The 10,492-nt window shown below is 41.4% G+C and overlaps 1 protein-coding gene across 1 annotated transcript in view; it reads left to right on the forward strand.

The window, feature by feature from the left end:
- Nucleotides 1-8,580, forward strand: part of LOC123103308 (structural maintenance of chromosomes protein 6B) — a 30,019-nt gene extending 21,439 nt beyond the window's left edge. The window contains exons 16-28 of the mRNA XM_044524839.1: nt 2,104-2,308; nt 2,373-2,501; nt 2,616-2,730; nt 5,246-5,331; nt 5,943-6,038; nt 6,589-6,725; nt 6,825-6,927; nt 7,284-7,363; nt 7,483-7,561; nt 7,690-7,747; nt 7,864-7,961; nt 8,040-8,134; nt 8,210-8,580. Coding sequence (XP_044380774.1) covers nt 2,104-2,308; nt 2,373-2,501; nt 2,616-2,730; nt 5,246-5,331; nt 5,943-6,038; nt 6,589-6,725; nt 6,825-6,927; nt 7,284-7,363; nt 7,483-7,561; nt 7,690-7,747; nt 7,864-7,961; nt 8,040-8,134; nt 8,210-8,267 — 1,339 coding nt within the window. The 3' untranslated portion in view covers nt 8,268-8,580. The remainder of the gene's footprint in view (nt 1-2,103; nt 2,309-2,372; nt 2,502-2,615; nt 2,731-5,245; nt 5,332-5,942; nt 6,039-6,588; nt 6,726-6,824; nt 6,928-7,283; nt 7,364-7,482; nt 7,562-7,689; nt 7,748-7,863; nt 7,962-8,039; nt 8,135-8,209) is intronic.
- Nucleotides 8,581-10,492: the final 1,912 nt, after the last annotated feature.

The raw sequence follows: 10,492 nt of genomic DNA on the forward strand, positions 1-10,492 counted from the left end.
TCCTTTGTTAGAAGTAATTTTAGAATCCTATAGGTATTTCTATCTCCATGTGCCCCCACATGTTTATGTAATTGTGAATTCCCACTTATAGATTTAGTTTTGATGATTTATCATCTTGCTATTTTGTGGAATCGACTAGTGGCTTGAGATCAGTTTTCTGGAGTTTCCCAGTGCCAAGAGGCAGCCCGAGGTAACTGCAGGGGAATGGTTTGATTACATATGGGACCACTTGGAGGGCACCCTAAACCATAGTTACCTGATTCGCAATCCGCTGATTTTTGATTCATGGTCGCTGTTTTCTAAAAATAGAGTTATCTGGGGTATATACAGCTCCAATTCACAAACCAGTAATGGGGTTCCCAAAGCGGTAAATTATAGTCCTGTAATAATCAATATAGGAATTAGTGGCTGGCAAGGCAAGCAAATTGACCACAGAAGATTGTAGCTTAATAACACAAAGGAAAAGAAAAATGCAGAAAGAGAGAAGTTGAAGGGCTGGCATCCAGCTTACGGTTATAGCTTAACAAAAGAAAAGGAAATGAAGAAACTGAGAAGTTTGATGGCTGGGCACCCCCTTAGGACCTCATCATTTCTCTCTTTTTTTTACCGTGTCCTCTCTGGCAACCCAACTAAACCTCTCAGGACTCGTCTGCTCCTCCTGCAATGTCATCGACGGCTACCCAGCAGCAAGGTCGCCCAAGTGGGTATCAACTCAACGGGGGCGACACATGCATGTTCTGACAGCTGCAATGCAGGCCTGGTCGAGCAGCGTCAGCAAGACATAGTCAAGCAGTGGCAGCAACAGTGTCAATTGAGTTCTGCTGTCTCGTTTGGATTTTTGCTTCACTTCTCTATGAATCGCGAGTCAATCGTTTGCGATCTGGAAACCTGACCATCATTGCTCTATCGGGATCAGGGTCCGACGCCTCTTCCAGTGAATCTGGTAACAGCGAACTGGACATCCTGTTCGGAGCACCTGAGCATTGTAGTCGTTTGGCAAACTGGCTGTCTGGGTCGTCGGCTGTGTAGTACAATGACCGGGCATAATGAATGCTGATATTCTGTTTATGTACCGGTTTAATTATAATAGCCTCATTTTTGCTGATTTAGATAAATTTCACCGACTTTTAAGCTATTGTATGTAAGCTTATTGGAAATACTCCCTCTGTCCCATATTATAAGAGCGTTTTTTACACTAGCGTAGTGTCAAAAACACTCTTATATTATGGGACGGAGGGAGTACTTCTTTTAGTCAATTTAATAGAATGATTTCATGTACTAACAAAATGTAATATTCTTTTTCAAATATATAAAGCCAGATTTTCAAGATGTTATATTCAATCATATGTTTTTAATTGTTCATACATATGTGAAGTATTTTAAGTTCCATTTTGTGTTATTCATTTATTTTGATGTTTCAAAGTATTATGCCCGGACTTTGTGTACCAAGTGAATAAAATCTGCCACCAAATTGCTACACATATATGTAATTACCTAAAAAATGCATAGCATGGCAGCAAGAACATTGTCACATGGACAAGAACCAATATGCATTATTTTGGCCTCAACTATTTATCTAGATCACAAGCAATTCACACTCGGCTAAACCTGAAATCCATTCCTCCTTTAATGTCATCAACTATCATCCATTTATCAGTACAAGCATCCATTCATCAGGAGTAGGAAACCAAAGAAAAATTAAAGAAGAGATCCAAAGCCCAGGATCCAGTGTGGACTTGTGGGTCGCTGGATGGCAGGCTGTTGTGAGGTAGATCCAGCGCGTGCTGGAGGTTGCTGGATGGGCAGGCTAGAGGTCCTGCTTGTGCCGATGCGGGGCTGCAGGGCCAGCTGCCAGCTGGGGTCGTCGTCTTTGGAGAAAAGGGGCGGGGAGGAGCAGCAGTGCTCCCTTACTGTGTCTGTGTTTCAGCTCCCACAGCAGTTTTACAGTTCACTGATGCATTTTCTATTCATGAACTTCTTTTGGGAAATAAAGCGTCATGTAAATTACTAGATAACTTAGTTATGGAAATGAGCATGCTAGGTGATATCTGATTGCTGTATGCTCATCGTTGACTTTTTTTTGCCATTGAATTTTTCTTTTAGGTTTTCTAGAGGTTCTGTTCAGACTATTCTTCCTCCAAACAAAAGGCCAAGACCTGAGCGTTGGTGCAGTTCACCCGCAGAAAAAATAGCTGAACTGAAGAATGAAGCTGACGGTATTCAAAGAACAATCTCGGAAAAGAATGCTCAGAGAAGGAAGTTGGTTAATGACCGAAGTAACCTTGAACAGAAAATAGCAAATTTGAAGGTAGAATTCTTATTGATGTATAATTCATTTTAATTATCTATTAACTTCCCATGTTGGTCTGTAGAGAAAACGAGAACCTGAGGAGCGCCATTTAATGAATAAAAAAGTGCAACTTGAAGACGCAAAGAGAGCTACTGCTGAAAATAATAGGCACGCTGCTGTGGATACCACTGAACTAGAGGAGGACATAAAGGTCCGCTCCCGGTTTCCTTTCTCGAGGAACCATCTAATTTCACTGCACTAGGTACTAATCTTTGTTATCTAAGCAAGAACTGTATCAATTTTCTCATGGTACTTATTTCTGCAGGAAGAGAAGAATAACATTGAGCAGAGAGAACTATCACTGCAGAAGACTAATGTGAAGTTGTCAGCAGCTTTACGAGAAGTCAATGATAGAAGAATGGCTTTCAAGACCTTTATGGGTATGAAAAATCCACAATATCAGCATTGATGATTTTACCATCTCTTGCTGCCATGTATGCAAGTTGTTCAGCATTTGATTTTTCTCATTTCAATCTTGAGATGGCTAACCATGCTTGCAACATGGTAGCGTTTTACTTTAGAATTATGCTTATTTTAGACTTGTGCATATGATGCACGCAGAACTGTGGCGTTAGCTTCTTTGAAGTAGGCATACAACAAATTTGGCTGTTCAATTTGTTAGGCAATACTTAGCAATTAGTCTGTGTAAAAGGATTCAATATAGCATAGTGATAAAGCTAGTATGTGACCAATTTGTTAGGCTATATCTGTCCTCTGATGAAGATAATATACCCGAGTGATACACTCCTTAATTTTCTCGTGCTCTGGTGTGGGCCTTCATGAAGAAATTTGCTAACTGTATTTCGAAAGGCACATACCGTAGAGCAATCACCTGGTCCTGCACACAGGACCTCATGAAGGAAGCATCAACACCAATATGCTTGGTGAGCTCATGCTTCATAGGGTCGCGCACAATTCTGATAGCACATATACTCAGAAAAAAGGGGAGTTGCTGTATTGACAGAAACACCAAAATCCTCAAGTAACCACCGCGGCGAAGTCACATATGCTGTCAAAAGAGCCACAGCTTGCAACTCAGTGTCTGCACTCTGAACCGGAAACTGCAGCTTTGTTTCTTTTCTCCCAGGCGATGAGAACCATCAAGAAAAGCACACATTTGCAGTTTGACCTTCTCACACAACTCACCAATCCACTCTTAAGAAAGCATTGTAGACATTAAACTGATTACAGACCAGTGTCGAAAGCCATAGCAAGAAGGGTGTGGTCATGTGGGCCACAAGAACAAACGCCTCATCGTGGTCATGGCCATGCTCCTGCTTAAAGCCAGATGCAACAAGACAAGCCTTGTAAAGAGAACAATCGGAGCGAGTCTTTAAGTTTATAGACCAATTGAAGGCGCATGTCTGAGATAAAGTTCATGGGATGAACGCTGTAAGAAAAATCAACGAACGAGGGAGAGAAGGAAGAAAAAGGTTGGCCGGTGACATTGTACCTGTTTTTATGAAGGATAGCGAAGCAGAATGAAATAGACGAGCTCCTTTGTGCATGTTCTTCGATGGGGAGCCTGAACAGAGTGGGAGTCGGTGGATGTCAGAGGTGGGTGGAAGCTATGTAGTGGAGCAAGCTGGCGATTGAAAGCGGTGTCAGTCAACCAGAGCAACTGCTGCTTGCGACGGTGAAGGTCTAGCAGACGCGTGTGCTGCGGGGCCGGAAGACAGGGGTGGGGCAGCAGCGGCTTGACTTAAAGCAGCCTGGATCGGGTGGTCGATGGAGCTGCTGAGGGTCCGGTGTGGTGTCTTGTGATTGCGTTTTAGGACAGATTGGGGCATTGCCGCTGCAAGGATGGCTGGTGGCAGATTTGATCTCGATCAAGGAATTGATCCGGGGGGATCGGAAGCAGAAAATCGCATGCAGTGTGTGGAGATAAAAATCGATCGAAAGTGGAAATCGAGATTGAGACAAATTCGATCAGATAAGGACTAGTTGTGGAGTCCAAAAAAAAACCCTAAATCTACTCTCTCTGTTCCTAAATATATGACGGTTTGGTAGTTTAAATTGAACTACCAAATATTTAGCAAGGGGGGAGTAGTACTTAGATAACATGCGAGGAAATATGCAATTTGTATTTCTTTGAGGTCATGGGCCGATACATATATACCTACAGGCCTGACAAAGCATGCAGAAACCCCATATACAACAGGCATATTACATGTCTATGATATACAACTTTCAACAGTTTCCAGCTCTTTCCAGTTGGAACTTGTTTCTCAACTTTTTCCTGTTGAAACTTTGCTTTTCTTTTATTTACAATATAGTATTTGGAAATAACTGGCGTTTTTTACCCATCAAGCACTAGTTTTATGCTGAAACTTACGGATAGCTGCTGCCAGACTTCTGCCCATGTGTGAATCAGGTGGTAATCTTGGCGCGCTTGTAATCTTTTCTGGTGTTTTCTTAATCCATGTGTGTGCTGTGGATATTCTGTGGGAGTGTCAAAGACCTTTCTGGGTCTGTTTTGTTTAGTGTTTTTCTCTTCTTAATATAATGATGGGCAGCTCCCCTGGTGGTTCCATAAAAAGGAAACTTAAGGATAAACCTCTCCATACTTTGATCTGTTTGATTGTTTGTTTGACCTATACATTACCTGATACTACTTGAATACCAAAATTAAATTCCCTTTACCTTCTGCATTAGATGCAACTTTAGAAAAAAATTCGATGCCATAGCTATGGAGAATGAAGAACTAGATTTTTTTTTGTTCACTAAATCTCTGTTTTAGGTTCCTCTCATCCCATACTTGTAGCCTAGATTTCCTTTTACAGAATATGTTCTTCAATGCCTGAAACTGAAAAAGTATATTTCTGTTGTCTATGGCTGCTTTCTTAGCTGTAACTACTATTCTCCGCAGATTCTAACCACTTTTTTTGGTTTCAGATTCTGTGAATGAGGAGAGATTACATTTTAGCAGTGCAAATGATGAACTAGATCTTGTTAAGCGTAAAATAGATGCAGCTCAGCAGGTGCTTCTCCTTATCTCAAATCTATAAGTGCTATACAGTTTGCTCTAGGTTTGTGTTTCTATGGTCTTTCGATGCTTTGCGTGTAGGTGAGATGTACTGAAAGAGCATTTCTTTAGTCCATCTGCTTCATGAAAGCATCAATGAGCCACATATTTTCCCTTTTCCTTTCTTATCCCATGTAAATTTTGCATTGTAAATGACCCCCTTTTGCTGAAATTGGAGCTGTCATTCTTTTGTTCTACAGGCACTATGGCTCATATGGTCTTGTGCCCCTCCCCACCTTAGTATCACATTTGATATTTCCATTATGGATTTTTTTAACTTTGGTTCGAATGTTAGAATATTTATTATACTGTAGAAGTGGATAAGCATCACATTATTGTTTTGTTAGAATATGGCGCTAGCTCTTCACCTACACCACTTATTCAGTTACTCTATGGATTTTTTTTTGTTAAAATTTGCCTCTACTGGAAACAGATTATCACCATAAACAGCTTGATCAACCAAGCAGTGTCTTTTCCTATTGGGAAGAAGTTAGAAAATTGTGATGGCTCAATTGTCTGTAGCTTGTATTACTGATGGTAGTTTCTTTCAATGAATATGTGAACCAGGAGAAGACTCACTATGAAGGTGTCATGACAACTAAAGTTTTACCTGATATTAAAACGGCTGAAGCAGAGTATGCAGATCTTCAGCAGCGTCGGCAGGTTTTTGTTCTTTACTGGCACTAATGACCTATTTTCATTTTGTTGAATTATGATTGTTTCTGTATGGTTCTTCTCTAAAAGTGAGTGTGTTCTGTTATAGCTACAGACAGTGTGCGCCTGAAAGTTCACATCGCCAAAAGAATTATAAAACTTGATAAGAGAACGTTTTCTTAGTAAGTGTCAAACGTTCTGATGGAATTAACCCTGTTGCAACAGGAAATAACAGTGATGATGCTCAATTTTATTAATTGGCAGGATGAACTACGAAGTAGTAAGATTAGCATGAATGTTCAAATAATTTGTTTTTATCTGTTGGATGGACTGATGGTGTTTCAGTATGGTCAAGAACCACCAATCTCATGTTGTTTTGGTATACTCTTAGAAAAGGTCATACCTTGAATAGTGGCGGAACTTAAATTAGCAACTCCATCTTAGCATTTGTGTACTGCATACTGTCAACTTGTTACATCCAGCGTGCATGTTTTGTTAATTTCTATGAAGCATTTTTAACACCTGGATATATCTAATCTTCTGTGCTTATATTCTGCAGGAGTACTTCAAGAAGGCTTCGATTATTTGCTCTGAGAGTGACATGGAAGCTCTGAGTCATGTTGCTGGATCCACCCCTGAGCAATTAAGTGCTAAGATAAATAGACTGAAACAGAGATTTGATCAAGAAAGCAGAAGGTTTGGAACCACCAACTTAGTCGTAGTGGCAGAAAAAAGCTGATGCCCATGAATTTTTATCCTTTTTTCATTAATATAATAGTAATAATATGTGAGCAGATATGCTGAGTCCATAGATGATCTGAGGGCATTGCATGACAAAAAGGAACGGAAAATCTTAAGAAAGCAACAGCTGTATGCAGGTTTTAGGGTGAAATTAAATGTAAGTTCGTTCAGTACTTCATGTTTTCTGGTGACATCTTTGACTTTTTCAAACTGGTGCTTTAGTTGGAAAAAAATATTTGATTGAATTAGTTATTACTGTTTAATCTTGGTTGTAGAAATGCACAGAACATTTGGGGCACATGCAATGTTTGATCAACCCAGATACATGCGGCTTCCAGTTCACAGCTGTCATTTGTGAAATACTTTTTGAGTCAACTCTACACATATGATTTCTGTGTATCCAATCTAATTACGTAAAAACAATATTAGTTTTCAAAGTTTTGAATGTTTCACTAGACCTATACCCAAAACAGCAGTTGGGTCTGTTCTTGACCCAAGTTTATTGCCGTGCAGTCGTGTCAAAAAGCATTGGACTTGCGATGGAAGAAGTTCCAGAGGAATGCTGGCCTTTTGAAGCGACAATTGACATGGCTGTAAATACAAGTTTCTTGGATGTTTATCATCTGTTTTTCTGCAGGTTTTGATTTCTCTTATCCGTCAGTTGAAATGGTTAGTCCTGATTGGTCGACCACTTTTATTGTTTTGATTGAAGGTTTAATGAGCACCTGGGAAAGAAAGGTATCAGTGGGTTCATCAACGTAGATTACAAGAGTAAAATTTTGTCTGTTGAGGTGTGTACCTTCGTAACATTGCCCCTTCGATGTGCACCTAGTGGCTGGAGAAGTTGTGCTTCATCACCAGCCCACCCGCATATTTTTGTAGTGATTTATGTAATATTTCTTAATGATGTTTGATGTAGCTGACGATGCCTCAAGATGCATCCCGTGATACCGTCAGAGACACTAGAGGACTGTCAGGTACCTTTATGTTTGCCATGGTTGTATCTTGTGAGATAGTGTTTAATTTTTTTGTTATTGGTATTTCGTAGTTATGCTTTTGATAACTACAACTTTTGATATGCATCTTGATCCAGGAGGGGAGCGATCTTTTTCAACACTTTGCTTCACTTTAGCTCTTCATGGAATGACAGAAGCACCTTTTAGGGCCATGGATGAGTTTGATGTATTCATGGTGAGCAATCCGATGGTTTTCTACAATCACCATGTATACCACAAACAAAACCTTATTGGCGGTATCTGATTTGTGCAGGATGCGGTGAGCCGCAAAATAAGCTTGGACACCCTCGTAGATTTTGCTGTTGCACAAGGGTCACAATGGGTATTTATAACACCCCATGATATCAGGTCTGAAAATTGCCTGTGGTTGCTCCTGTTCCAGTTTCTTGCAAATTGATATTTATGACATCTATGTTTCCTCAGCATGGTGAAGCCTGGAGATCGGGTCAAGAAGCAGCAAATGGCCGCCCCTCGCGGTTGACTCAGGGCTTAGCTGCCTGTATGTCGTTGCGCTCGGCATTGTATATATCCATCGATCAGGTCAAGAAGCAGCAAATGGCCGCCCCTCCCTCGGCACTCCTAGCCTCCGGGTCCACTTCTGACAGAACCTCTTGGGAACTGCTCATTTCCTATCTAAGTTTTGTACATAGCTTGTTTCGAAGTGTACTGGCACTTGTTTTGTTATTTAGGACTATCGGGGACCGACATCTTTGGTGTGAAATGAGCTCTTTGTGGTGGCATATACGTATCTGTCAGCTAAAACATTTTGCATTGCATGATACTAAGTGAAGCTAGGTGAAAAGAATCCGCCCAGTCCTGGTGCGCCTGGCATTGATGCCAAGTTAAGTACTCCCTCTGTTCACTTTTGTAAGTCATTTCAGACAACTCAAAATGGGATGTTTTGTACATTGTCTGAAATGTCTTCAAGGTCTTATAAAAGTGAACAGAGGAAGTAGTTGATTTGCTGACTGCTGAGGGCTTCTATACCTTGAGCTCTCAAAAAGGTGTTTAACTTCCATAAATCATACTCCTATTTTTATTGACTTTGCATATTAACTTTGTTTTGGGTCAAACTATGACCAAGTTTATACATAAAAAATTAACAATCACAATATCAAATTAATACCATTAGAATCATATTTTCAGACCATATATATATCTTTATTGTGAAACTTCAGATTGTTTTTGATAAACATTGTCAAGCTTTATAAAGTTTGATTTGGTTCAAAGCTAATATGTGGAGTAAATAAAATGCAGGGAGTACCTTCCCATAAATATCCATGAAAGCAAATCACGCCATCTAGTTGGTACTACCTCCGTCCTAGTGTATTGGTCCTCATTGTATTTGTGCCAAATTTTGACCATAGATCTAACTAATAAAATGTTCATGCTTGTCATAAAAAAATTATATAATTGGAAACTATGTTCAAATATAAATTCAATGATATAATTTTTGTTGACATGCATTGACATTTTATTAGTTAAATCATTGGTCAAAATTTGGCACAAATTACAATGTGGACTAATAAACCGAGATGGAGGTAGTACCTTTTTGTTGTAAGATCAACATGATAAGACTTTTGCCCCCATGACGATGCAGGAGAGAGCCATTCAACATTGTTCACAAATTAATCTGGTTGGGAGAAGAGAGGAGAGGGGAGCCATGCATGTGAAGAGAGAAGGACTACGCGGAGGCTTTGAGATGGTCTAAGTGTATGTTTTTCACAAATTAATCTGGTTGGGAGAAGAGAGGAGAGGGGAATCATGCATGTGAAGAGAGATGGACTACGCGGAGGCTTTGAGATGGTCTAAGTGTATGTTTTCTATCGCAAAGCCCCTCGTGTTTGTTATTAGGATATTCGAATATGAATGTGTGCATTGCTAAGCGGACATATAAGGGTCCTCGTTGGATTCCAGGAGTAGTCTAGACATATAGTGGAGGTTTAAGGGTTCACATTGAAGATGCCCTTAGTCCAATATATGATGAGCACGTTCATGGATGTTGGATCCAGCCCTTCACATCTGCACACCTTATCTCTCTCGCACGCCTTTCTTATGGTGCCGCGCTTCGGTGCCTTAAGGCACCTGCTTTTGTGTGCATGACATGTGGGTCCAACAGGTGGGCGTCGGTCAATCAGACGTAGCATACCTAAGCTAGTCTATGAGGGTGACTGGACGGGCGACCGTGCGCCCGACCGCGACGGCGCAGTCCGCAGCCGGAGATCGCTGGCGCGTCGGAGGGCGGTTTTGGGCTCTCGCTGAGTCCGACGAGGAAGACGCGGACGACGATGGGGATGCATCCGCGGCAGGGTCGCCGTCCTCACCGACACCTTCGGATCTCATTTGCGATCTATTCCATGCAGGCTATAGCGAAGATGAAGTGGCCATGACGATCGATCAGGACCTGCCACCGGACGATCCGGCGCGTACCGGTCTTCACGCGGGCGAGAAACATGAGATGATCCGACGCGTTGTTCATCGGAAGACGGCGGCGTTGGCGCTCAAACCTTGGAAGGGTCCCCTGCCTAAGGTGAGTCTTCCGAACCTTACGTTACTCGATATGATCAGGCCGGAGTCATGGATTACTGTGAAGAAGAAGAAGAATGCGAGACGGCTCGCCGTTCGACAGGCACTGGCGGCGCTCGTGATGGCCGCGTCGGCGACAGAGATCTTGAACGCGAGATTGCTGATGAGTTGTGATGGGCC

Source organism: Triticum aestivum, chromosome 5A (genome assembly GCF_018294505.1).
Source record: "Triticum aestivum cultivar Chinese Spring chromosome 5A, IWGSC CS RefSeq v2.1, whole genome shotgun sequence".
NCBI classification, from domain to species: Eukaryota; Viridiplantae; Streptophyta; class Magnoliopsida; order Poales; family Poaceae; genus Triticum; species Triticum aestivum.